Source organism: Agelaius tricolor, unplaced genomic scaffold (assembly GCF_023055355.1).
Source record: "Agelaius tricolor isolate 1412-34295 unplaced genomic scaffold, bAgeTri1.0.p SCAF_36, whole genome shotgun sequence".
Classification (NCBI taxonomy): Eukaryota; Metazoa; Chordata; class Aves; order Passeriformes; family Icteridae; genus Agelaius; species Agelaius tricolor.
Genome location: NW_027269296.1, coordinates 4,764,216 through 4,790,663, shown reverse-complemented (window position 1 = coordinate 4,790,663; position 26,448 = coordinate 4,764,216). Strand labels below are relative to the sequence as shown.

General features: G+C 48.7%; 1 protein-coding gene across 1 annotated transcript; it reads right to left on the bottom strand.

Annotated features, from left to right (window-relative positions):
* Positions 1–469: 469 nt before the first annotated feature.
* CTPS1 (CTP synthase 1) lies at positions 470–18,229 on the bottom strand. The gene is made up of 19 exons (XM_071453424.1): positions 18,103–18,229; positions 17,546–17,722; positions 17,042–17,212; positions 16,325–16,425; positions 15,044–15,160; positions 14,339–14,422; positions 14,001–14,081; positions 11,823–11,974; positions 9,889–10,021; positions 8,388–8,476; positions 7,494–7,588; positions 6,903–6,965; positions 6,051–6,094; positions 5,225–5,321; positions 4,936–4,991; positions 4,755–4,851; positions 4,345–4,489; positions 3,296–3,386; positions 470–2,037 (listed from the first exon to the last, which is right to left on the bottom strand). Exons 1-18 carry the CDS (start codon positions 18,203–18,205, stop codon positions 3,302–3,304), a joined length of 1,890 nt encoding a protein of 629 aa, XP_071309525.1. The 5' UTR covers positions 18,206–18,229; the 3' UTR covers positions 470–2,037; positions 3,296–3,301.
* Between the last annotated feature and the right edge of the window lie 8,219 nt (positions 18,230–26,448).

Here is a 26,448-nt window from a genome sequence, read left to right as displayed (position 1 = left end):
ACCACGGGGTGCCCTTGGCTGAGGGTGCTCCCAGGACCTGTCCCAGCCTTGTTCCCAAAGCCAGAGCCAGGGCTGAGGCTGCTCTGGGGACAGCAGAGCGGTGGCAGTGACAGCCCCACGTCACCCCATGGACACAGCCCTGGCCTGTGCACAGCCCTGCCTGTCCTGCACCAGGCAAGAAACGCTCCTGGCTGTGGAGGACAGGGTGGGACAAACCCTCCTGGGGCAGCTCAAAGCCACTGGAAACCTTTTCCTGCCCTGCAGAGCCTGCAGGCTCAGCCCAGGCTCCCCAGGTTTCTCCAGGGCTGGAAGGAAGCTCAGTAACTTCAGGCTTTGCAGCTCCACATCTAAACCCACAAGTTTTTGCTAGCTTAGAGGGGATTCATTCAAGATTGGGAAGTTTTGTGCTTCAGGCCTTTCCTTCCCTCCCTCCGAGCAGGCAGAACAGAGCAGGCTCAGGGCTCCTCACTCAGTTTGTTACAAATGAGCATTTAATGACCCAGTCAGTTGCACGGTTTTGGCCAAAACAAACATTTCAGGAGAAAAAAAACCCACAGTTGTGCTGCAGCTGAGGGAGGATCTCAGCCTGCCCCAGGATGGCCAGGCCAGGGCAGGAGTGGGCAGCAGCAGAGCAACTGCAACTCAAGAGTTCCTGCCCCACAGCTGGAACTGGCACACGAGGAATGCTCCAAGCTCTCCAGGCTCACAGCAGCTTTACAGGGAATATTTAAAACAAATGAGGACTAAAGCAAGGGGGGCTGGGAGGAGATCACTGGGGAGGGACAGGACAGGGTTTGGTTTTGTGGCTCAGCCAGGTCTGACTGTGCAGCTCTCCCAAACTCCACAGAGCTGCTGAAGTCTGAGTGTGCAACATCAGACAAGGGAGACACTTTCCTTCCTTTTTCTTTGTTCCTTTCTCCTCAATCAAGGGCCACACAGGGCAGGGAACCGAGGCAGCTCAGCCCCACAGAGCTGGACAGCAGCACCAAGGCAGGGCTGGTGAGCTCCTCCCTCAGGAACAGCCCTTGGAGAAGAAGGGCACCCCTGCAGGAGCCCAGGACTCCAGCGAGGACAAAAAGGCAACAAAAAGGCTCCACTTCAAATCCATGAAAAAGCGCCAGGAGCTGCTGTGTCCCAGGCCAGGGACACAGTTCAAGGCAGCAGTGAAGTGGTTCAGGGGTTCACTCTGTGCTCACCTCCCCCTTGATGCAAGGGGGCGAAGTTTCCCAGCCCCAGGAGCACAGGGAGGGCTCACAGGGACCCCTCAGGTCAGGGTTTCCCTGCAGCTTTGTTCTCCTGGTCCCCCAGCCTGATGCCAGTTGATCACATCCCTGCAGTGACACCTCAGCCAGAGCTGAGCATATTCCAGAGTAACTAACACTGTTCCAGGAAGATCTTCCTGGTTACAAATTCATTGTGACAATGAATGCACCAAGAGCACCAGTGCCAAAGGTTTGCAAATGCTACTGAAAAAAAAAGAAAAAAAAAAAACAAAACAAAACAAAAATCATCCCCTGAAAAAAAAGCCAAACAAACCAAAAAGGCTGCATGAAGCTGCCCAGAGCCCTCTCTGCAGCACAGCCCAGCTCAGACACTAAGCCAGCTCCTAAAATCTTGTGCCATCCATAATTTCACCAGTAAGTAAAGACTGAGGAGGGAGCAGAAGGACTGGAGAGAGCAGCTGCACTGTCAGTGTCCAAGGCACCCTGGTGCCAAGCACTGCCTGCACTGGGAAGGGTTTGTGCCATGGGATTCCCCTCAGCACAGCAAATCCCACACCCAGCTCGCCTTGGCCTCCAAGCTGGTGCAACTGAAGGGAGTCTGGAGGGGCCTCTGTGAACTCTCCTCCACAAATAACCAAGATCTATAGAGAGAATAAAGGAAGGACAGAAGAGCTGAGGAAATAAGGGACAGGATCTCAGAGCAAAAATTATAAACCCGTAAGTTAGGAAAGCCCAAAGCTGAGGGTGTTGAAGCTGCTGCTGTAAGAACACCTGGAAAACCTAATGGAGACTCCTCTCTGCAGCAAGGACACACCTGGAGAGAGAAAAGGAGCAGGAATCACAGACAGGTCTGACACAGGGGCCCTGGCCAGAGCCCTGTGCCCGGCTCAGGGCTGTCTCAGCTCCACTGGGGCACCCCCAAAGGCACTGGACTGCCCCCCTGGCCATGGCTCCTTGCACACAGAGCACAGGGAGTGAGCACAGCTCAGCCAGCACTGAGCCCTGCCCACAGGCAGCACCAAAGCAGCATTTGCACTGTGCTGCATGCAGCCCTAAGAGAGCTGGGTGACACCAATCCCAGGGACTGCCACTCTCCCCATGTGGGGACAGCCTCCAAGCCACCAGAGCCGCCACATTAGGGAACACAGGGGACACTGTCAGTGAGACCAAGGCTCAGAGTGTCTTTAGGATCAACATTTACAGGGAGAATTCTCCAGCTCTTGGTGCTGTGGAGCAGCCCAGCAGTCCCCTCTGGTCCCAGTGCTGTGCCCAGGGATGGGGAGCACTCCTGTGCCAGACTGGGGCTGACCCTGCTGTCCCCTGCAGGCACTCTGGAAGGGAGGAGGGAAGGGCTGGAGCTCTGCATGCTCTGCCACTCAGCAGTGGAGCCCACACACCCACAGGGGTGTGCAGATGCTGCTCAGCTCCTGCAAAACCCCCTCACAAACCAGCCAGAGCAGGGGCAGGTGTCACATCCATGATCACCCACTGAACAGAGGGAGGATGCAAATGTAAACTCTGCCTGTTTTGCTGGTACAGTCTGAGTGCCAGGTTTTAGTAACTTCTCCTTCCCAGGACTGTTTACATCCAGTTTTCACATCCCTGTAACACCTGCAGCCTTTACAGAGCAGAGCTTGAGCCCTAGGTCTGACAGGATCTGCTGTCCCAGGAGATGGACACAATGGATACTTCCAAGATGTTCTTTTACTATGGTGAGGGACTGCAAAATACTGAATTTCCTAAACCCAGGAACCCCTTGTGCAGCTCTGCCCCCATTCCCAGCAGTATGTGTGCTCCACTGGTGCTTTCATCCAAATCTAACCCCAAATTCCTCTGTGTGTTTTTTTATTTTATTGTGTCACTTTGCTAAGGGGACACCCATCCCCAGCTGTTACACAGACAGAGGCAGCACCCAGCCCTCAGCACAGCTGGAACAGATGTGTGAGCCCCAGCCCATCTCATGGTGCCCCAGCTTTCTACCAAACAATGTGGGGAATCAGTGGCCAGAAGCAAAGATTTGGCCAAGAAATTTTTTTTCCCCAAAGGAAGAGGCAGAGATCATGAAACATTACCAGGAATCAGTCGTGGTTTGCTGAAGGGAACTTCAGCTCTGTTATCTCCAGGTCAGGAGAGCTGCTGCCACTCCTGTCACTGTAGGTGTCCCTGCAGGAGTAAAGGATTTGGGGTTAGGGAGCACAAGTGCTTTAAGGACAGATTAATTCATTAATTAATGTGGGATGCTGCAGCACAGGGAAAACTTCAGCTCCTCTGCTGCAAGGAGCCATTTCAAAGTCAAATGTGCAAAAGCAGAGAGTTAAAATATCTCTCCACCCTTGGAGGCACTGAAATGAGAGTGCCTCACACACAAAACTCCTCTGGACCACACCTGAGCACTGTGATGTTGAACCAACACAGGAATCCTGTGGTGCAGCTGCTCTGCAGCTCAGCCCACAAAGCCAACACTTTATTTTTGGCATTGCATTTGCCTGGGTTTGATACAGACACTGCTAATTCTCCTCTGCATTTGGTCTGGTTTCTGTTTAGTGCCTGTCAGCAACCCCTCAGTGTGAGGAGGAGAACAGGTCAGTACCAAATGGTTGTTATTTGCTGCACAGTCCCAAGAGCCAAAGGGAATTGCAGGCACTGGGGAACAGCAGCACCAAGTAACTGCACCATTAAATCCACCCAAAACACCACTTGCTTTGCAAACTGAAACAAGGAAAGCTGGACTCAGCAGAAAAAACAAAATTAAGAGGCTGCAACCACCAGGGCTTGTTCTTTAAACCAGCAACAGGAACAAGTTTCTCATGGACCAGCCTGTACATGGGACTTGTCTGAGGAATGGAGGGGAAAGCCCATGAGGTCTCAATCATGTAAAAGAGCAGGCCCAACCTCAGCTTCCCCAAAGCCTGACTGACAGCACAAGGCTGCAGATCCTCTCTGCAGGACAGCTCTGTGGCCCCACAATCAGCCTCAACACACAGATGTGAGCTTTCAAAAGAAGAGTGGAAAGAAGGGGGTGCAATACCAAGTTATCCCCAGGAGCTCTGTGCCAAGAGGATGCTCTGGGCTATCCTGCAGGAAGCAGCAGCGTCCTGTGACAGCTCTGACTGAAACCCACCTGGGGGAGAGCCTGCAGCCCTTCTGCAGGTAGTGGGTGAGTCTCCCTGCAGATGCCAGGAGGAGCCCAAAGTATGGGGGTGATGGCTTGATGGGCCTGGAGAGGAACTCGGGGTGATACTGAACACCAACGAAGAAAGGATGGTCTGAAAACAAACAAAACATTCATGGCAAGTCTCTCAAGCTGGTGGCTGAGCTGCAGTGAAATCCTCATTATGCTGAAGCCCTGATGATGGGGAAGTATCATTTCCATTTTTGTCCATAAATGGAGATGGACATGGGATTTTATTTTTACCATCATTTTATGGATGGAATCAAGACAGTCTGAATGGGTCCCACATGAAAAGCTGCTCCATTACCCTCCAAACACTTTCCCTTGTCCATCCCACACCCACAAACTTAAGGACTCACCTTCCAGCTCAACCACTTCCATCCGCTCCCCCTCCTCATCCTGCCCCACAAACTTCAGACCTTGCTCTTCAAAACACTTCTTCAGTTCTGGATTGACCTAGAAAACCAGAAGCAAGGCAAGCCATGATCTCTTGTGTCTGGATTACACAGGAAAGCTCAAGACCTGCATGAGCATTTTTACCTCAAATCTGTGTCTGTGTCTCTCTTCCAAGAAATCATGATCTCCATAGAGCTTCCCTGCAGCAGAATTGAAATGTTCCTTAGAGCAGTGATCACAGCTTTTAACACATTCACTTGATCAGCATCCTTCAGAATCTGCCCCTTCTGGAGGGAATTGAATTCCCTGATCCCCATTCCCCACCAGAACAGTCTGTGAACAGCTGCCATTCAGGGATGCTTCAACATCCCAGGCCTCACTTCCCCAAGCCATTCCCAGGAAACATTTCCAGAAGAGACAAGAAAGGCCTTACTCATGATTGAATTCTTGGTTTGGAAGAGAGTCCTCCTCTTGCCAAGCCTCATTGTCCCACCCATCTGCCCAGGATTATGTTCTGGCATGTCTATGACCTGTGGAAAGAATTCAGAGGGAGGTGGGAATCAGGGAGGAGTAACAAGAACAGGCAAACTCTGACACATAAAAGGAAAAAAAATCCCATCAACATTCATGCAAAAAACCAAGGAAACCAGCCCAAGGAACACTGTCCTGCCAAGGCAGACCAACAGAACTAGGTTAGCTGGCTGAGTTGTTCAGTACCTATGGGAGGTTTGTGGATATTCAGGGAACTTTCACACAGGAAATGGCCTCAGTCAGAGTTTACACAGATTGCACACACCAATGCTGTGATGTTGACTGAACTGCATGTCAAACAAACAAGCAAATTTATGGGGGAAAAAAAATTAAATCAGACTTGCTCACTCTTTGATAAATCATCAAAAGCTGTTTTTTGATAACTTCCTCACTTTGAGTAGCATTTTAAATTACAGCAGAAGCCAATCATTATGGTGGACTCTGGACTAGAAACACAGAGCCTTCCACAATGGTACCCAGGAATTCAGGTGTGTCTGCAGCCATCATACAACACTTCAAATTGGAAGGGACCTTAAACCCCACCCAGTGCCACCCCTGCCATGGCAGGGCCACCTCCCACTGTGCCAGGTGCTGCCAGCCCCAATGCCCAGCCTGGCCTGGGGCACTGCCAGGGCTCCAGGGGCAGCCACAGCTGCTCTGGCAATCATGCCCAGGGATGGGCAGCAAAGTCAGGTAAGGCTATCACAAGTAAATCACCATAAACTCACCACTGGATGAGAAGTTTTGGGGTCAAACTCTGTTGAGTTGGCATCTGCAATGTAAGATTCAGCAGTCAGGAGCACAGAGTGGCTCAAAGCATGGCATCACCTCCAGGAGCTGCCCCAGGGACAGCTTCTCCTCATCCCCAGCTGTGCTGAGCCCCCCCTCAGGCACAGAACACCCCAGGCAGCAGGAACAGGGCTGTCAGCACTGTTCAGTACCAATTTCAAAGGCTGCAGGCAGAGGATAACCCATCCTCATTCAGGAAAAACACAGCTTCAAACACAGAAATAAAGGCAGGGAGGGGGAAAGGAGCACAATGGTTTGAGGAACTCCTTTTTCCTCCCCCTCATTACTGGAGAGAATCAAAGAGTCAGGCTGAGAATTCAATTTAGCACTCTCTGATGGGAGTTGTATCAACAGGAACCTGCTCAATCCAAGCAGAGGGCTCAGGAGGTAACTCCACTCACTGAAGGAGCTGCAGCTGCTGGCTGGCTGAGTTGCTTTTTGAGCTTCATTGCCACTAGCTGCAGTGGGAATCTGCCATGGTGTTTCATTCAGGAGCTAAGAATCTCATGTTGAGCAATAGGAAGCTTTCTGTCATTATAAGTACCACTTACTCTATTGATTTTTATTTAAATAGGGTAAGGAAATTGCTCTTTTTACTTTAAATTAGCAAAAGAGACAGGGATTTTTACAGGTCTAGGTAAAAAATTAAACTGACCTATGAAAAAAACTTAAAATCACAGCTATCTAAAAAAAAAAAAAAATCACAATTTTTTAGATATTACTCTATATAGATCACATTACTCAAGCAACCCAAGAAATTACCAAAGGCAGGAAGGGTTTTGTGCCATTACCTCTCCAACCAAGGACACTGCGAGCAAACTCCACCACTGCCAGCTGCATTCCCAGACAGACTCCTGGGGAAGGACAGGCAGGACATGATCAGCTCAGGACAGGGACCTCTGAGCCCATGCTGCAAAGCACACACACCCTCCCAGAGTATCCTGAGTCAGAGGAAAACCTGCATGAGGCAGATCTTGGACTGGGATTTAGGGCTCTGTAGTCCTGACAAGCTTCACTTCCCTCCCTCTCCCATCCCCTCTGCTCGTACTCCAGCTGAGTCTCTCACCACAGACACTTCACTGAAATGCAGTCTTGGATTTCCTGGTGCCAAGATCACCACAGGCTGATGTGAAACATCCCCAGACTGCAATCCCCTCATTACTGACTCCCTGTCAGCCAACCCAGCCAGCTCTGACCACTTCAGAGCTAAGCAGGGCTGAGGCTGCACTCCCTGCCCAGCTGAGCACAAATCACTGCCTGCAAAACTGCTCATCCCACACACCAGTGAAAACCAGGGCAGCTCCTGCTGCAGACCAGCACAGACACCTTCAACTTCCTTTCCTTTGCTTTATTTCTTCTTATGGATGAAACATGCTTCTCACCTAAAAAGGGTTTTTTCTGTTTCCTTGCCCAGGAAATAGCTTGAATTTTGCCTTCTGTCCCTCGAACACCAAATCCACCAGGAACCAGAACTCCACTGCATGGGGATGAAAAGATTCCATTCAGCATGGCTGCCCCAAACCACACACCCACAAATCACCTCCCTCCCATAAAATCTTGGCCTTGCAAGATCTCTCCTCTGCAAAGGGCTCTGAAATAGCCACGTGGCAAGGCCTGGCTGCAGCAGTTTTCACATGAGCTGTCACATAAAGAGGGGGAAATATTTCATAAATGCCAATTATACCTTCCCAAAAAGAGAGATCCCAAGTATCTCACAGGTTACCATGCTGGAATGGTTCATGCTGTGGGACTCCCACACCCTGCCCCAAACATGTTTGCAAACACATCACCCAGCCAGGCCCATGCTGAGGAAACCCCTGGCTACAGTGTCAGCTTGTCCTAACACCAAACTCTGCAGGAAGTTCTTTCTTCTCACTCCAATCCTGCTGCCCTGAGGGGGAACAGGCCCCACTTGTTCTTGGTTTTGTGCTAATTCTTGGCACTCCTCTGCACACTAATGCTTTTCCCCCTCTCATACTATTTCTGAAGAACTTGGTACTCCATTCACACCTTCCATTCTCAGTCTGGCTGCACCAGTACCTTTCCTTCCTCCTGATTTCCTTTCCTTCCTCCTGATTTCCTCTGTTTCCACCTGATCATGCAGGTGTGCATATCCTCATGACCATGATCATTTCCCCCACCTCCTTCACTTATTTAACAATTCTCCATTTAACACCTCCACCTAAATGCCCCTGAGAGGTGTCTGGGGCCTTGTCAGAGTGTGCTGAAAACAGGTTTATCAGGCATTCTCCAAAAAGGGTCACAGCAGAACTTACTCAGCACCACAGAGCTTCTGCCACGCCTCGTGGTACCTGACAGGCTCCTCCTGCAGAGTGTCTGGCTCCAAGTCAGCAGAGTCAATGTACTGGGAAGAAATCCAAAAAAAAAGATGATGAGATCTTGCCACCAGAGTGTACAGGACTCCCTGAATTCTCATTAAATTAAGACAGCATAATTCCTCCTGGGCACTTCTGGATTTGTTTCCTAATGGATACTTCAGTTTTTTCTGGGCTGATTTCCCATCTGTTAGCCAACAAAACTCCTTTCCTCATCCCCCTGCTCTTTGTGCACAAACAGAACCCATGATTTCTGTGTCCTCCCCTCTCTGCAGCCCTGCTTACACCAAGACCCTGAGCCCCAGGCTGTGATGTTCAATGTGAGGTGTGAATGCAGCACAGCAAGGTGGGAACATGGGGCTCTGCAAACAAAAACCACCACACAGAGAGGAAAAAAAACCATTCTTTTTTCATCAAATAAACATCTCCTTCAAGAGGCATTGCAGAAGAAATAGGCTATGGTGAAACACAGGCTGCTGTAATTAAAGGGTGTTATGACAATGGAAAAAAACCCTGCAATTTTTCCATTTTCTCATCTACAGCATTCCAGGACCTCTGAACTTCTGGATGTTCTGGCAGGCTGCTAACCCTTTAAAGGAACAATCTTGTCCTTCTTTTTTTCTTTGGTTTTTGGAAGTTGCAAAACTACCAATCAGTTCTTTAACTAACTCCAGCTACTCAGTTCTTCAGCACAAGATCTCCCTGCACAGAGCTCACTTCACTCCTGAGCCACTCAGACACAGCCTTGCCAGGGAATACCCACAGATGCACATGCAGGGTTTGCACTTTACCAGTCTTGTTTTGCTTATTTTCACCTCTACTGATTTTGGAAGTTGAAAGGAAACCCTGACCTAGATCACTTCTGTTCAAAAGCAATCACCTATTTCCATGACTCACTGACATCATGGAACTGCTGGGCATTTAAAAGTCTGTTGAAATGAAAATTAAATTTCTAGCAACAGGTAGAATTCATATTTCACCTCTTCAGAGGATCCAGCTATGACCAAGACCTCTGAAAGCATCTGTGCATCCAAACCAGCATGAAAACCTTAATAAAGCCTGAGGCAGGGGCATCATAAAACCTGAGTACCACAAGGTTAACAGCAACAAAAAAGGTAAAACCACAAAAAGAATCACTTGCAACAAGTGTCAGAGAAATGAGAGCAGAGAGTGCCCCCCTCCAATCCATCAACCACTGTCACAGCACTGAGGAATTTCCATCCACTCCAGCTCACAGGAGGAGAGGCTGCTTTGCTCTGAAGCTGGTTTAGGCCTGATAACAGCTGTTTTAGTGCTGTTATAGTCAAAACAGCTGTTTTGATGCAAGGATCATTTTATGCATCAAATTATCCTTTGGATGTGAGGATAATTCAGGTTTGTGACAATGTGAATTAGGATGGGCAGCATTGTAGGTGGAAGCAGCACACAGACCCACCCCTACCTTAATGTCAAGCTTGTGGTTGATGGCCAGGGCAGAGTGCTCCAGGGCTTTGATGACAGATGCATAGGAGTCAGAAAATTTGGTGTATTTGCCCACCAGTGCAATGGAACACGTTTCCAGCAGACGGTCGTACCTACAGAACACCAGAGCACACAGGTTATTCCAGCACTAACAGGAGAGGGATGGAATCTTCCATTCTGTTCAGCTTTCCAAGGAACAAACAAACTTTTCCTGTTCTCCTAAGTGTGTCCAACAGAGCTGACGTCCTTGCAAGAGTGACCTTTTACAATCATTTTGATTTAGAAACATCAAAGCGAGATCAAAACCACAACAACGACTGAAGAAAACAGTTGCAGAAAGCCACACATAAATTAACTCATCTCTCCTGATGATGAAAAGCCATTTTGAGCAGATCCAAACTGCCTTTTCAGGAAGCTGTATTAGTTCCAAAAGCTGCAGTGAACTCCTAGGAGAGGATCAAAGCACAGCTTGGTGCATGTTTGTACTGCACAGCATCTTCCCACGCTGCTGCTCAGCTCCTACCAGCAGCCCCAAACACAGAAAGCATTTCTGCATTTCTGCAGCCCTAAGGCTGTGCTGCCTCCACTTTCAATCCCCAGCACCTGGCAGCACAGGATTCACACAGAATTCCTGGCCACAGCCAAGGGTTTGTTTAAAGTTTCTCCCAGAATTGCTAAATACCCTCAGCCCAGCTGGTGACCAAGGGCTTTCCCCATCAAAGGAAATGTTATTGACAGGGCTTATGTCAGGCACAGAAATCAAGGAAAGCATCTAGATCTTGAAAATTAATTTCTTATAAGAACAAACATATTTAAGGCTTCAGCTGACGTTCAAGCCCTTTCTGAAAAGACTCTATTCACTATTTCCCCATGAACATTGAGCCTGTTCCTCACAAGAAAAAAACCCAGTGTCCAAGGAGTCTCAGAACAGGTACCAAACACTTGTCCCACTTACCTGAAAGAACTCTCAAAGATATTCTTTGACACCCCTGCCATCTCCATATAGCTACAAAAGGATTTCAACACTTTGTAATGTTACTGAGAAGTTGTTTTTTAATAAAAAGGGAGGGCAGAGCTGTCCAGCTGTTAATAACTTCAAGCTGGGTTTGACTCAGGCAGTAAACTTCCAACACAAGATAAGGATCTCACTAAGTTTATCTCACAGGATTTTATGGAGAGAAGGCTGAGGGAATTGGGGTGGTTCAGCCTGAAGAAGAAAAAGCCCCAGGGAGAGGGAGACTTTATGGCAGCCTTCCATTAAGAGGATTTATGAGAAACATGGGGACAGACTTTTTAGTAGGGTCTGTTGTGCCTGGACAAGTGGTGATGGTTTTAATCTAAAAGAGGGGGGATTTAGGCAGATATAAGGATGAAGTTTTGTACAGTGAGAGTGGTGAGGCACTGGCACAGGTTGTCTGAAACCCATGCAGTTGTTTTAGCAACACATGAAGGAATGAAGTTCAGAGCAGCTCTTGCAAGCAAAAGAAACCCAGCTGGAATAAACAGTTCCACATTCTAATCCAGTCAGGGTCTGTCTTCACCTCCAAGGGGACTGCAGGATCATCACTGCATTAAGGCTCAGCTAAACCAAGCAGGAGGAACAGAAGTTGTAGCTGTAGGACTTTTGGTTCCATCAAGCCTGAGATAACACATAACTTTCATTTCCATTTGAAAGCATTAATAAAAATTTGTGAGTTCAATATGAATGCTTTGGGAAGAACCTCCCACAGCAGCTGTGGATTCCCCACCCTGGAAACATTCAAAGTTTGGATGGGGCTCTGAGCAAAAGAAAAAAAAAACCAATGTGAGCATGTAAGAACACACTTAAGAACAGGGAATTACACATCATCTCAAAGAACCAAGACCAGAAAGCAATGCTGCAGTGTGCTGCAGTGTCCCAGCAGTGCAGCTCACCTGTCAGCCATCTCCTTCCACTTCATGAGCATCCTCCTGGGCTGCCTCTCGATGGGAAGGTCCAGCCTGTGCCTGAAGTAGTCCACAACTCCCTGCTCCTCCAGCAGCAGAGGAACCCGGTAGATGGAGGAGACATCATGGACACAAATGACCTGTTCATAAAAGAATGACAGCATTAAAACACAGCCATCCAGTGCCTGTACAATCATTTTTTACTCAGATTTTCTGAGTGTTCCTCTAGCAGAAAACCCTATGACCACCTAAACTTCCAGACAATAACATTTTGAATAATATAATGTAGCCATGATAGTTTTTGAAAAATCCTTTCCTTAGGATTTTCCTCCTGAGAAGCTGAGAGGCCTCAGGAACAAAATGTAAGCAATGGTTATCTGCTGCTGTGGAATGCAACAGGTGCATCTGGGATTGGGCTCATGTGGTTGTTTCTAATTAATGGCCAATCACAGTCAGCTGGCTCAGACTCTCTGTCCCAGACACAAACCTTTGTTATCATTCTTTCCTTTTCTATTCTTAGCCAGCCTTCTGATGAAAATCCTTTCTTCTATTCTTTTAGTATAGTTTTAATATATATCATAAAATAATCAATCAGCCTTCTGAAACATGGAGTCAGATCCTTGTCTCTTCCCTCATCCTCAGACCCCTGTGAACACCATCACAATATAACATATCAGTAGTTTAACACTGGTTTCCTTATACTTGAAAAAGCCATTCTTCAGCACTCCCAAGGCATTACTGCCCCTGGAGCCCCTTGGGAAGGGCTGGAACACAGTAACCCAGCAGCAGGAGTCAGCTGTCCAGCACTTCATGTGAGCAGCACTCAGCAAAGTTCAAAGAACACTCCAGAGAGACTCCTGTGATACAGAACGACAAGTGAAGCTACAGTCAAACTGCCACAGCTTCCCCCTTCCCTCCACTGTGCTTCCTAACCAGGCTCCCAGTCTGAGTGAAACCCAGGGCAATCTGTCACCCCAGGACAGCAATACACTTTACAGGGTGCCCCTCATCCAATTTGGGATTGCACAATTATGAGCAAAGAATTCTAAGGTCAATGAGGAAAATCTGCATCAACAGTTCTAGTTAACTGAAATGGGAAAAGATGGCTCAGGACAAATGTCACCTGTCCATTAATAATGAAGCTGTACTTTAGGGATCCAAAACACACTGGCAAAACTTCTTTAAATCCCCATTTCTACTGACTCAAAGGAGAGCAGAGTTCAGTTCTGCACCAGTCAAACCTCCTTGGCTGCACATTTTCCTCTTTGACTGCTCACTTCTCAATCCAAGTGCAACAGCAGTCAGAGCAGCAACTACATAGAACTGCATTAAACTTCCTGGAAAGGGACAAGAGCCAACTTATTTTGAATTCCTGGCCAACAAGAGGTAGATATTTCACTGATGACACATCAACATTATTGCCAGCAGTGCAGTGCTTGAAATTGCAGGACTCAAGTTTGGTCTTGCTATAGAGCAGATTAGTAAAAATTACTTGACAGAACATGGGATTGTGAAGTTATACTCAGTCTTTCACAAAAAGACAACATTTTTTGAGTTCCAGATGGATTGCAAAGGGCTAAAACTCAGCCTACACTTTTGACTATTTTCCAAGGTCCACCTTAGAATGTGTTACAAGTCTCAGTATAGAAAGAATCGTGCAAACATGGAATTTGTGCATATCACAACCTTCAAGTGAAGCAGGGTTTCTCCCAAACACCATTTCAACCTCTGTGAAATCTTTCCTCAAGAATTCTTGAGCAGAAGAATAATATTGTGAAAAGAGCAGAAGCACAGTAATATAGCCTTTAAAACTAATTTTGGGTAATCTTTTCACCTCTAAATACTGGAAAAATCTCATTCTATGTTCGCAGGAGGAATGTGGAACTATAATTAAGGTCAAAACAGTGATTCAGAAATCACCTTGGATTCCATAGAATTCTCTAAGCTTACACCAATCACCTCACAAGAAAACCTGGGTGCTGGCACAAAAAGAATTGCTTTAGCAACAGGTTCATGTGTCAGGAAGGGAGGTAAGACAAAGCAGCAAATGAATTATGCAGCTACCAAAACACAGAGCTGGAACTGCTGCACTAGACAAAACCCCCCTCAGCATCTGACAAGCAGCTCCAGTATTTATTGCAAGGAAGCACAGACAGCAATCCTCACCTGTTCTGGTTCAACATGACAGAACATGGAAATCTTTTCTTTTACTGAGGTATCCAGTGGAGTGGAGCACCTGCAAACAATCTAACACAGCAGCACCATCAGGGTTGTGAGGCAAACAGAAACACTCAGGCATTCATAAAACAAACCTCTAAAAAGAGCTGTCTTTGTGCAGTCTCTGATTTGAGGAAAAAAAAAACCCCACAATTCAGTTTCTTTTCCTTATTTATCACAACTATACAAGAGCTCTCAAATTCAGCATTACTTAGACAAGACTGCTGCTGCAACATGCCAGATTTTTACATTGAAAGCCACAAACTTGAAAGCTACACAAACCTTACCAGATCTGGAGAGAGCCCGAGGCCTCTGAGCTCACGAACACTGTTCTGGGTGGGTTTGGTCTTCTGCTCCCCTGTCGAGCTTGGCTGGCCAGAGAAGAGCAGTGGGTGGATCAGGTTGTGATAAGCAGCAATGATTCAGCAGGTTAATGAGGGCATCTCATCAAAACTTGGATTCAGTTCTTGGACAATTCACATGAAGCTCATGGAGCCCATTTTAATCCCCAGGATTGAGAGCAACAGCAGGAACCCAAGCCCCAATCTGCCCACTGGAGTGCAGGAAGGAGAGGGACAGAGAGCCTAAGGTTTATCCACTGCTCCCTCCAAATACCTAATGTTCTGTATTTCTGATTTTTCTCTATAAATCACCTGGCCTGGACAGAAGGGGGAAAAGGGAGAAGAGAACCAACATTGATCTGCATTCCATAATTATCAATTTTCTCTGCCAAATCCAGTTCAGTCTGACACAAGGAATGCTCATGCTGCATTGTTGCAACTCCCAAACCTTTATTACACATTTACACCCTTTGAAAAGATCTTTTTCAATTCCTGTAAGACTTTTTAAATACATAAGCATATAATCTCTGCATTTCTGCCAGAAGTTTATACATACACAGAAATACAGAAGTAACAGCACTTCAGCAATACCTATTTAGGAAATTTTGGACTGAGGAGGCCTCTGCCCACCAGCATGTTTCAGATCCTTACCTGGGGAACCAGGCTGACATGAATGTTGCAGAAATTCTCTCTCTTGGCCTTGAACTGGAACTGGCGGAAGGCCTCGATGAAAGGCATGCTCTCGATGTCACCCACGGTGCCCCCGAGCTGGCAAACACACACTGAGTTTTTTTATCTGGGAGCTACAGATACTGCCCAAACCTGCTGCAGGTGTACACTAAAGACATGGAAATCCACACAGCAATCTACTCCAGCTGCTATTCTACTGCCATCGTTTCCCCACATATCAAAAGGCCACAAGAAAAAACGGCTTCCCCTATGGGCAGCACCTCAGAGACACCAGCTTGACTTCTATTTTCTAGTCAGGGAAAATACTTAGATGTGAAAATTATGATTTATGAACATTAGGTGGCACTGAGAAGCAGATTTCTGTTAAGTTTTAGAACTATACAGAGTGGGCACATGCAGCAACAGATGCAAGACCACACCTGGAGCCTCCCAGGCTGTCAGACAGTGCCTCCTTGGTACTTGAGACCTGGGCTTGTGATCCTGGCACACAAACTGGCACCCAAGGTGCAGGCAGAGTCCCAGTCACCTTGACCTGGGCTCTGTGACAAGCTCCCTCTCCTGTGCTAGCACGTGCCAGCAGCCAGCTCAGCACTGCCAGAGCCTTCACCCTGCTCTGTCTCCTTCTGGCAGCAGAATGTTCCATGAGCACCCTGGGAATGCCACCACTAACCTGTGCCATTTCCTGCTGCATGTCTGTGCTTCAATTGGTCACTTGGAGGAGGAGAGACAGCTGAACCCAGAGGGGGATTTACCTCCCCTCCCTCCATCCACCAAAGAAGAGGGTACAGCACAATTAACTCAGACTGGCATACTGAGTTACAAGAGCTGAAAAATTCATTCTGTAGCTTGATTCATAGAATATCCTGAGCTGGAAGGGACCCACTGAGTCCAGTCTAAAACCCTGCACAGACCCCCCAACAATCCCACCCTGGACAACACTCCTGGAGCTCTGGCAGTGCCCATTCCCTGGGCAGTGCCCAGCACCCTCTGGCGGAAGAACCTTGCCCTGATCTCCAGCCTAAACCTCCCCTGACACAGCTCCAGCTGTGCCCTGGGGTCCTGTGGGGCTGCCCCTCATGAGGCAGCTGCAACTCAAAAGATTAATAAGTGAAATTAACAAAGGGAATTTTTAACCCATTCAATTACATGCAAAGTTGAACATTTCTGTAAAGAAAAACGTGCATATAGATCAGTTTACTGCATACAAGAAACAAAACTATCTGCTTTTAAAAAGTTACAAACCTCAATCACACAAACTTGGGGTTCAATGCCATCTTCATCCACAGGAATCTGTGCCTGCCTCATTACCCATTCCTGTATGGCATCTGTGATGTGGGGAACAACTGGAAAAGAAACCCAGGCAAGGGTTAAAGCCCCCACACATTTCTCCCTCTTAACTCATTAGAGAGCAAATTACTGACAATCACTAGCCAGGGCTTGAGCAGGAATTTTTGTCTTTAAAGAACTGTGCATTTTTGAAGTGATTATTCTTGGCTGTGATTTTCAAGGGCCTTGGCAGGAAATTGAACCCTGCCTTAATTTAAACACATGTAAGCAACGTTTCCTTTAAGCTGAAAGATTCAAGCACAAACTGTTCTCTGCTCTAAGTAGAGAAAGTAACACTGTTTTTAACTGTCTGTAAAGGTCCTTATGTCAACCAGCTGTGGAGAGTGGTTAAAAAGGAAAGGGACTGATCTGATACTCACAAATACTTTGGGTTTTCTAATGGCTAGAGTTAAGAAAAGCATTTACCATTCTAACCAGCTAACAAACAAGCCCAAAGTGTATTGGTCTGAAGTCTGTTCACATTTATCACTGGGTACATTAGCCAGCTGGACCCAAGTCCAAACACAGGCAAGATGGTGCAGAGCCTCGAGTGAAGATGAAAGGCAAAAACATCTAGCCAGGGCTGAAATACAGAACGCACTTCTAAGCACCAGGAAAGAAGTTTTGCATCACCTTGGACCGTTTTGCCAAGATAATCTCCCTTCCTCTCCTTGTTAATGACATACTGGTAGATCTTCCCCGTGGTCAGGTTGTTGTCTTTGGTGAGTCGGATATCGAGGAAGCGCTCGTAGTTCCCGAGGTCCAGGTCCACCTCCCCTCCATCATCCAGCACAAACACCTCCCCTGCGGGCACAGAAACAGGCACGGGCACACGTGTCGGGCACTGGAACAATTCAACACAAGGAAACTCCTTCCCCGATTGCCACAGCAAGTTCAGGAGCGGCGAACAGAACTAAAAGCCTTAATAACCGAGAGGAGCAGCGCACTGGGGACCGAACCCCTTCGGGCAGCAGCAAGAACAGGCAGAGCACATCTGTGCTGTGAGCACAGCAGCCGCAGTGCTGGCAGGCTCAGGAGCAGGCACAAAGGCTCCTACAAAGGAGACGATTCACGGCAAGCCAAGACAGCCCCGGCGCCACCCGGCAGCCCCCGACACCGAGCCCGCGGGGCACCCACCGTGCTCGTACGGGGAGAAGGTGCCGGCGTCGATGTTGATGTAGGGGTCGATCTTGATGGAGGTGACATGCAGCCCGCAGGACTTGAGGATGGTGCCGATGCTGCTGGCGATGATGCCCTTGCCGATGCCCGAGATCACGCCGCCCGTGACCAGGATGTACTTCATCTGCCCCGCGCCTGGCCGCGACAGACACCGGCACCGCCTCAGCGCGGGCTCTGCCAGCGGAACGCGCTCCGGGCGCTGACAGTGCTGACAGCGACCCCCAGCCTGTGTCCCACTCTCCGCTGAGGGCCGGTGCCCTGCCCGCTGCCATTCCTGACAGCGACCCCCGGGCCGGTGCCCTGCCCGCTGACACTGCTGACAGCGAGCCCCGGGCCGTGTCCCACTCTCCGCTGAGGGCCGGTGCCCTGCCCGCTCCTCCCGCCATAAATTCCCGCCACCGCCGCCCGCGTGGCCCCGCCGCCAGGCCCGCGGGGTCCGCGTGGTCCCGCTCTGCCGCCCACCCGCTCCCCCCCCCCCCCAGCGCTGCCCGGATGGTCCCGCCCGCCGCTCTCACCTGGGGCCGCCGGGCGCGCGGACAGCGCGCGCGCGGGGGGAGCGGGCGGGAGGTGCGGAGCGCGCGCGGCGCCGCTCCCGGCCGGCTCGGCTGGGAACCGCATGAGGCCCTGCTGCGCCTCTGCGCATGCGCGGGGCGGGGCTGGCAGGGGGCGGGCCCAGAGCCTGAGATCGGGGGCGTGGCCGGAGCCGGGATAGCCCCTCCCTCTGTCCCGCCCCGGCCCCCTCAGCGCCTCATGGAGGGCGGGAGCGGCTGTGGGATCGCGGAATGAACTGGGGTGGAAAAAACCTTTACTATCATCCAGTCCAAGGTGTGAGCGAACACCTCCTCATCATGTCCCCAAGTGCCACATCCACAGCTTTCTTGAACGCTTCCAGGGATGGGGGCTACACCATTGCCCTGAGCAGTGTAGGCCAGGACAAACTTTCAGCGATGAAATTCCCAAAATCCACCCTGCCCCTGCCCTGGCCCAGCCTGAGGCCGTTCCCTCTGCTCCTGTCCCTGTTCCCTGGGGCACAGCCCGACCCCCCCGGCTGTGCCCTCCTGTCAGGAGCTGTGCAGAGCCACAAGGGCCCCCCTGAGCCTCCTTTGCTCCAGGCTGAGCCCCTGCCCAGCTCCCTCAGCTTCTCCTGGGGCTCCAGACCCTTCCCAGCTCCCTCAGCTGTGCCTGAGGTGGATTCTGCCACTGTTGGTCTCATTTTCTGGTGTCTGTGTGTCCTGCCAGCACACTTCCCCACGGACATGTCCCCTGGGTGTTGATAGCTCTGTGGGCAGAGATGTCACTTTGCCTTCCCATGGGCTGGGGCTGTCCCCTCGCTGCTGGCACTTGGTGACCCTGAACAGGAATGCAGTTCTTGCTGCCCCCTTGGAGGATGCATCTGCTTTCAGAATTACCTGGCCACGCTGATCTGTTCCTCCACAAAGGACCCTTCCTGTTTTCTGCTGTCCTACAATAGCTCCTGAGTGGGAAATTAAAAAAACAACATTTCCAGCACCTTTTCTGCAGAATGGTGGCCATTGGTCTGGTGGCAGTGAGATGGGTGACAGCTGCAAGGGCTGTGTGTGCTTGGGCTGTCACTGTCACTGCCTGGTGGCACATCCTGATAAGGCACAGGGAGGCTGAGCTCTCCCTTTAGACATCCCAGCTTTCCCCATTTCATGAGTGGGGCACAAGACATTCCACTTCAGCTACCAGACAAGTGTCTTGTAGCTGAAGGGAAGTCCATCCTTGTGGAGATGTGTGTAACCTCGATGTGAGCATTAACTTCGGCACACACAAATCCTTTTCTCAGTGCCTCATTAAAGGCCTCAGGGGTTGGACATCCCGTGGTGCTCAGGAGAGAACTGCACTCACTGGGAGCTATTGTGAGCATTAAATGGTGTGGAATAACAATGACCCAGAAAAGTCAGATCGCAAATATCTCAAGTTATGCAAAATTACATCTGCTTTTTGCAGAAGTGGGTGAAAGTGTGTGTGAGTACATGTGTTTCACCCTTAATTTTGCCCTCAGTAAGTTTTGCCCTCGCAGTGCCTTGTTCTCAGCTCTCAGCAAAATACAGACTGAATATTTCCCTTTCAGAAATGTGAAATGAGATGAAATGGATCTGCTCTGTTTATTTAACAGGATTTGATTCACAACAAAACAGTTTAACTGGAAAACATTGCTGGGAGGACTGGCATAGCTCTGGGGAATGTTAATGTGTTACTGGGATTATGCAAGGAATGAATAGACTGGAATCCTCAAACACTTGAACTTCCTTGCAGTTTAGGGGCCTATTTGTACAGGGAAAGGCTGATTTGATGTTACATGTATTAATCACAGTGATAATAATAAATTATATAATATGTATGATATATACATGCAGTTATTCCAGTCAGAACATTCACAGCCTCCTCTTACATGAAGATGACAGGATGACCTGTTGCTGCAAGATTTTGAGACTGAAATACCATTTTCAGAGAGTGACTCTTTCCTCTGTGACCTGTGAAAGAAGTGGCTAAAGATGGCCCTGCCCTGGAGTGTTCCTGACAGAATATCCAGGAGATGCAGACCCCTGTGGGATCTGCAGTGTGGGCTGGCTGCCACCCCACCACTGGGCAGCACTGCAGAGAAAACACTTTGTCTTTGCTGTTACCAGTGAAACACTTTGTCTTTGCTGTTACCAGTGCTGCTTGTCACCACAGGTGTCTGATATATCATCTACATATCGTGTTAAGTGGGTGTCAGCTCATGCTCTTCTGACTGATTCCTACTCCAAATGCCCTGCACATGCCCCAGGTGGCAGCAGTGTGGGTGAGGACATCCCTGTCACCATCCCCATCCAGCCTGACCCCATCCCTTGTTAGCAGCAGAGGACAACTCTGGTATCACCAAGGACAGACAGGACACTTGGAATCACAGAATCCCAGGATGGTTTGGGTGGGAAGAGACCTTAAAGGTCCATTTGTTCCTCCTCCTGCTGTGGGCAGGGACACCTTCCATTATCCCATGTTGATCCAAGCTCTGTCCAGCCTGGTCTTGAACACCTCCAGGTAGGGCATCTCATGTGCTGCCCTGGGCATTTCTGTCTCTGAGTACCTGTGAAAAGCTGCAAAATCTTGGCTGATTTTTAAGTACAGAATAGTGCAGACAGCTAAAAATCAAGGCATGAGGGTGATTTTCAGCTGCCCTGCTCCATATTCACACTCTGTGACTGCTGAAGTGGTGATGAAATAGTTCCTGCTGTGATCCAAATGCCTTCTGAAAGGCTTCTTTAGTGGTTTGGGGTGGAAGTTCTTTCTTAACAATGCTGGTGTGTACTATCTGAGGTAGGATGCTGGACTTCCTTCTATAGAGATGACTGTAAAAAATCTCCATTTTTAGGTTCTCCTAATCAACTCCCATCAGCACGTGGTTCAAAGCCAGGATCCAGTGCTTGAACACACTGTGAAAGCTGTTCTGTGTTTGATTTCCACTGGTTTCCAGTGCTGATCACTGGGTTTCACCTCGTGATTAATATAAACTTCACAGGGGTGATGTGGAGTCACTGACAAGTGTCAAGCACTGTCCAGCGTCCTCTTCCACACAGGAGGATGCTCCCTGTGAACCTTCTGTATGGCTCCTTGAGGTCTCCATTTGCAGGATTAATCAGGGTTTGTGTAAAATGTTCAAATCCTTTCACTAGTCCACACTTGTGCTCTGAACTCGATCAAGTTTTCATCCAAGTGCAAAGTAAACACATCTGTTACCCTGAGCAACCAAAGGATCTTGAGGAAGATACAAAATGATGTAGGAACAAGAGCTGTTACTACTTGTACAGTGCTCTGAAGCACAAATCTGATGAGGAGCAGCTGAGGGGATGAGTGACAGAACAAGGGGAAAATGGCCTCAAGTTGTGCCAGAGGAGATTCAGGTTGGATGTTAGGGAAAATTTCTTACTGAAAAAGTGGTCAGGCATTGGCACAGGATGCCCAGGGCAGTAGTGGAGACACTATCCCTTGGAAGTGTTCAAAAAATGAGTAACCGTGCCACTTCATGATATGGTTTGTGAACAGGGTGCGATTCAGGCAGAGGTTTCATTTGATGATCTTGGAGGTCGTTTCCATTTTTAGTTGTCCTACGGTTTTGTGTCTCTTGCCCTCTCACCTCACTGCACTCTGTCCTCTCCGAGATCTCCACTAGATGGTGGAATGCACCAGTAAAAGAGTTCGTGCAGTAACAAAGGGACGCCATCAGGCTGTGGTGGCACCCGTGGGGATCTCAGAGCTGCTCTCAGGACCAGATCCTGGAGCACCACACGTGCCCTGCGTGTTGGGGGGCATTTGGGAGCACCCCTCTGCATCAGTCTCTGCGGTGCCATCCCAAACCCACTGGGACTGAAGAATTGTGATCCTTCCACAGGTCTTGGTTCTTTCAGGCAGGGGGTTTCACCTTCAGGCTTCTTCCTCTCCACTTCCTTTTCTCCATGGAGAAGAGCTGCCTTTTTCCTAGGGGGCAAGGAGTGAACCCTCTGATGTGCTGCAGAGCTCATCCATGCCAGGAAGGGAATGTTTTGGCTGGAGGACTGCCACCAAAGAGGAGGGGTTGGAGAGGAAAAGTTCTGCAGGTGCAGATGATTTGTGTGATGGGAATTAAAGCTCCCAAGTCTGTGTGATGGAGCCAGTGCTGGCCTTGGACAGAGTGCTGAACTGGAACCAGCTCTCAGTCCTCAGCCCTGAGAGGTCATGTCACAGTTCTGTGCCTCAGTTTCTCCTGTGTAAGATGGAATCAAGGATTCTGACCTTTTTTATCTACAATGATCTGGGTGTCAGAGCTCTCTGTTTTCATTACTGACTCTGCTGCTGACTGGTGGGATTGTGCTCTCTGTACCTGGAGTTGGGGAGTTGAGGCTTTAGCTCCACTCATGGCACTGTCCAGAGCAGGGGGCTGATCCTGCACTGTCCTGGTTCCCTCAATTCAGTTAGAGCAGCACGTCCTGCACACAGCAAAGGGAGATGTGCCAGAGCCAGCTGCTGCTGAAGGGCTGATGGGTGCTGCTTGAGCTGCTGTCACTGTTTGGCCAGCCTGGTGAGGGTGGAGGCTGCACGCCATGTCTGCAGAAAGATTCGTGCAGAGTTGATGAGTGGAGAAGCTGTAGAAACAGAATGAGATCTTTTCCTTTAACAAATGAAGTTTCCTTCTCTGAGGGGACTGTGCTGCTGGTGGTTTTGCCAGGAGATAACCTGGTCCAGGGGGAAGTGTCCCTGCCCAAAAGGCTTGGAACGAGATGTCCTTTAAAGTTCCTTCCTACCCAAACCATCCTGTGATTCTGTGATTCTGTGACACCTTTTTTCTGAGGACAGAAACCACAGACCATGTGAAGCCTAAGGAGTGTCCTCAGCTCCCCCAGCACTCTGCAGGAGTGCATTTCCAGCTCGTGCATTCTGGAGAGGCCAGGCCATCTGCCACGGAGTGTGTTACAAAGACATGCAAGGACAAGAGGCAGGATTATCAAGAGCTGCTTCTCTCTACCTGCATGACTGAGCAAAATTTAATTACCTCTGCTCTCAGGAGAGCTGCCTGGCCCTTGTACATGAACCATGAGATTTAGGCTTCTAACGATTTGCAGTGCTGTGACAGGTCTGTGAGCCCTGCAGCCTGTAGGGTGCCTCTAGTAGAGACCAGGGAAAGCTGGGACAAGGACTCTGTAGTGAGTCATCCAAGAAAAAGAATGGTGTAGGGAAAAGAGACCTGCTACCCACAGGAAGCATGCTGGTTGGCTTTTCCATTCAATCATCTGCCTTTAATGTTTTTAGCCTGTCATATTTCCATAGGTCCATTTTCACCTGCCTCTTTGATGCTGTGAACTTGACTGTGGGTTTTCTCTGGTGCCCAAATCTTCATTCACTGACTGTTGTGTTTGTATTTTCAAGTATTTTCAAGCCTTAAGTTTGTATTTTCAAGTCTTAAATTTTGTCTGCTGTCGAGTAACACCTTCTGTTCTTATTGGCCAAGGAGACTAATTGTTCCCTGTCTTTCTAGCAGCAACAAGGAGCCATCATAAAATTATCTCACAGAGCTGCTCTTTGGTCATGGTTGTGGTAATGAACCAAGTGTTTAAGAAAAGGCTTGGTCCAGAGAGCTGAAAGGATGGGGTGAATGATCTGCAGGAAGATTTGTTGAGGTGACCTCACCCTGGGATGTCAGGGTGTGCCTGTAGGTTCACAAACAAACCCAAGCCATCCCTGCTGGTTGTGACCTTGTCAGTCAGACGTGTTTTGCTGTTGTGATAAAGTGCAGGACACGTTGCTTGTCTGGGCATTTGGTAAATGGGCAGAATTGCTGTGATGGGACCTGCATGGGGGCAGAGATGTCACTGCCAGGCACAGAACAGGGTCTCAGTGCTTAGAAAAACAATGCACTCACCCAGGGAGAGTCAGGTTCAGCAAACCTCAAGAGCTCTGCAGAGCAGGAACACTCAGCAAAGCACTGAGGTGCCAAGAGGCAAAACAGGTTTTGGCCTCACTATTTGCCACGTACCACACATAAACAGAGTGTGGCCAAGGTTTAATGCCAGCCAGGTGTGCCAGGCCCAGGGCAGGAGGTGAGGCAATACACAGACACACAGGGAGGGGTCTCATCTCTCCCAGAGTTCATATCCTCAACAGAAAAATCAGGGAAAAGAATAAAGGTGATTCTCTATAGCATTTTTCCTTGAATTAAAATATACACCAGTGTAGTAAAAGCAGGGCAACCCTGAGAAAGGGAGAAATGATGCATCTGACTCCACTGATATCAGAAGGTTAATTAATTACTTTATTATATTATACTATTCTATATTACACTGAATTTGTTAAGTACTTAACTTTACTGTACAGAATTTTGTGACTGTCAGCTGACAGTCCTGACACACATACATGGATTTAATTGGTTAATGAATTAAAACATTTACACTAGAAATTAATTACTAATTTCTTTTAGGTAGACAATTTTTTACAATGTATTCTACTTGTTCTAAAACACAGGAGCAGTAAATGAGATAAGAATTGTTTTTCCTTTCTCTGAGGTTCAGAGAATGTGAATCTCAGAAAATCCTTGGGAAGCTGTGCCTTGCTTTTCTCTGTGAAGAGAAATGCACCCACACACCAGGGCCATTGTTCCCCCAGCACCTTTTTGGCTCTCAGCACATCTTAACCTTGATCCATGAAGGACATTTTCAGATACCATATGACAAAGTCCAGGACAGAGCTGAGCCCTCTCTCCACACAGGGACCGTGAACCATCTGATCAAGTCCAGATTATCACACACAGAGGCCACCATGGCTAGAAAATCAGGTGGGACCATGCATAGGAGACCTGTGTGTCACAGCAAACCACTGTGAGGGAGCACCAGAATCCCAGAGGAGCTTTGGGGATGTGAAATTGTACCTGTCCCTAATCCAGGATGCTTTTGTGGATGTGTCAAAGACTGGAATTTTTTAAAATACTGTTTCTCTGCCACTACTGTGAGTGTCCCATCAGCTCACTGACCACACAAAACAGCCCAGCTGGAGTTCATTTAAAGTTCTGCTCAAATGCTTCATTTTTCTGTCTTTAAACCTGCACTGACAATATTTGCATTGTAATGATTGAACTCTGCTTTCACCTCAACGTTTGCCTGGTAGCAAAGGTGAATTCTGCATAAGCAGAGAACATCTGAGTCTTCCCATTCTTCTGGGAATAGTCTCACCTCAGTGTGGGACTCAGCTCTATTCAAGGCATAAGGAAGCTGCTTTTTCCCAATTCTACACAGGAAGGTTTGGAGCTGCAAACAGGTACCAGGGTGCAAGAAGTAGATTTTAGAGACTAGGATCAGCCAGGAAGCTCTCAGAAAATGTTAGCTTCTCCCATGAGTTTGTAGATGTCTCTGAAAAAAGAGAGAGGAAGATTTTTTTTATACAGGCAGGTAGTGACAGGAAAAGGGGAAATGGTTTTAAATCGACAGAGGGAAGGGTTAGATGAGATATCAGGAATAAATCCTTCCCTGTGAGGGTGCTGAGGCCCTGGCACATGGTACCCAGGGAAGCTGTGGCTGCCCCATCTCTGGAAGTGTCCAAGGCCAGGTTGGATGGGGCTTGGAGCACACTGTGGAAGGTGTCCCTGCCCATGGCAGGGGGTGGAGCAGGATGAGCTTTCAGGTCCCTTTCTATCCAAACTCTTCCATGGCTCTGCAATTCTGTTATCTAGGGATGAAGGCACTCAGTGTTTGCTGGAGGTCCCATAGGATTTCTGAGTGTTAAGGGGTGAGAACTGATCTCCATGTTTCACTCTGCAACACAAATCTGACAAGATCACTCTCATGCACAGTGTCCCTTTCCCTCATTTTTGGGGCTTTTTGTCTGTAAAAAAAGGGTGGAATCCTTCTATTTTAGGAGCAGAGCATATGTGACCAGCAGCAGGAGAGAGTGTGCCACCAGCACAGGGATGTGTGGGAGCTGTGGGACCCAGCCTTGACCTGGGAGCAGCAAAGCACAGCTCAGCACAGGCAGAAGGAGCTCCACTGACAAAGTGCTAAGCAAACAGAGGAACTGGGGTGAGGAAAGCAGCATGAGCAGAGAGTTGGAGAAGTATGGAGCAAACATGCAGGCAGAAGAGTTTCCAGGCCAGCATTGCTGGCTGAGAAAGATGAGGTCCCACAGTGTCACTCCTGTGAGTCTCTTCCTGGCAAGCTGGGTGAGAGGAGGAAAGACACAAAGGCTCCAGAGAGAGGATGAAGGAAATGCAGGTTGACACAAAGCCCTGAGAGAGGAGGAATGCCCTGGGGGATTCCTAGATGGACTCCTGCAGAGGTGAAGCTAAGCTGGCAAGGAAACCTCACAGTGCAGCTGAGCTCCTGCTGTGCCCCAAG

Excerpts from the sequence above, each read along its gene's own strand:
- CTPS1 (XM_071453424.1), bottom strand. The coding sequence starts at position 18,205 with ATGCGGTTCCCAGCCGAGCCGGCCGGGAGCGGCGCCGCGCGCGCTCCG. Across the intron at positions 14,082-14,338 it reads TCGGGCTCTCTCCAGATCTG|ATTGTTTGCAGGTGCTCCAC; the intron begins GTAAGGTTTGTG and ends CTGCTGTGTTAG. Across the intron at positions 5,322-6,050 it reads CCAAAACTTCTCATCCAGTG|GTCATAGACATGCCAGAACA; the intron begins GTGAGTTTATGG and ends TTCTTTCCACAG.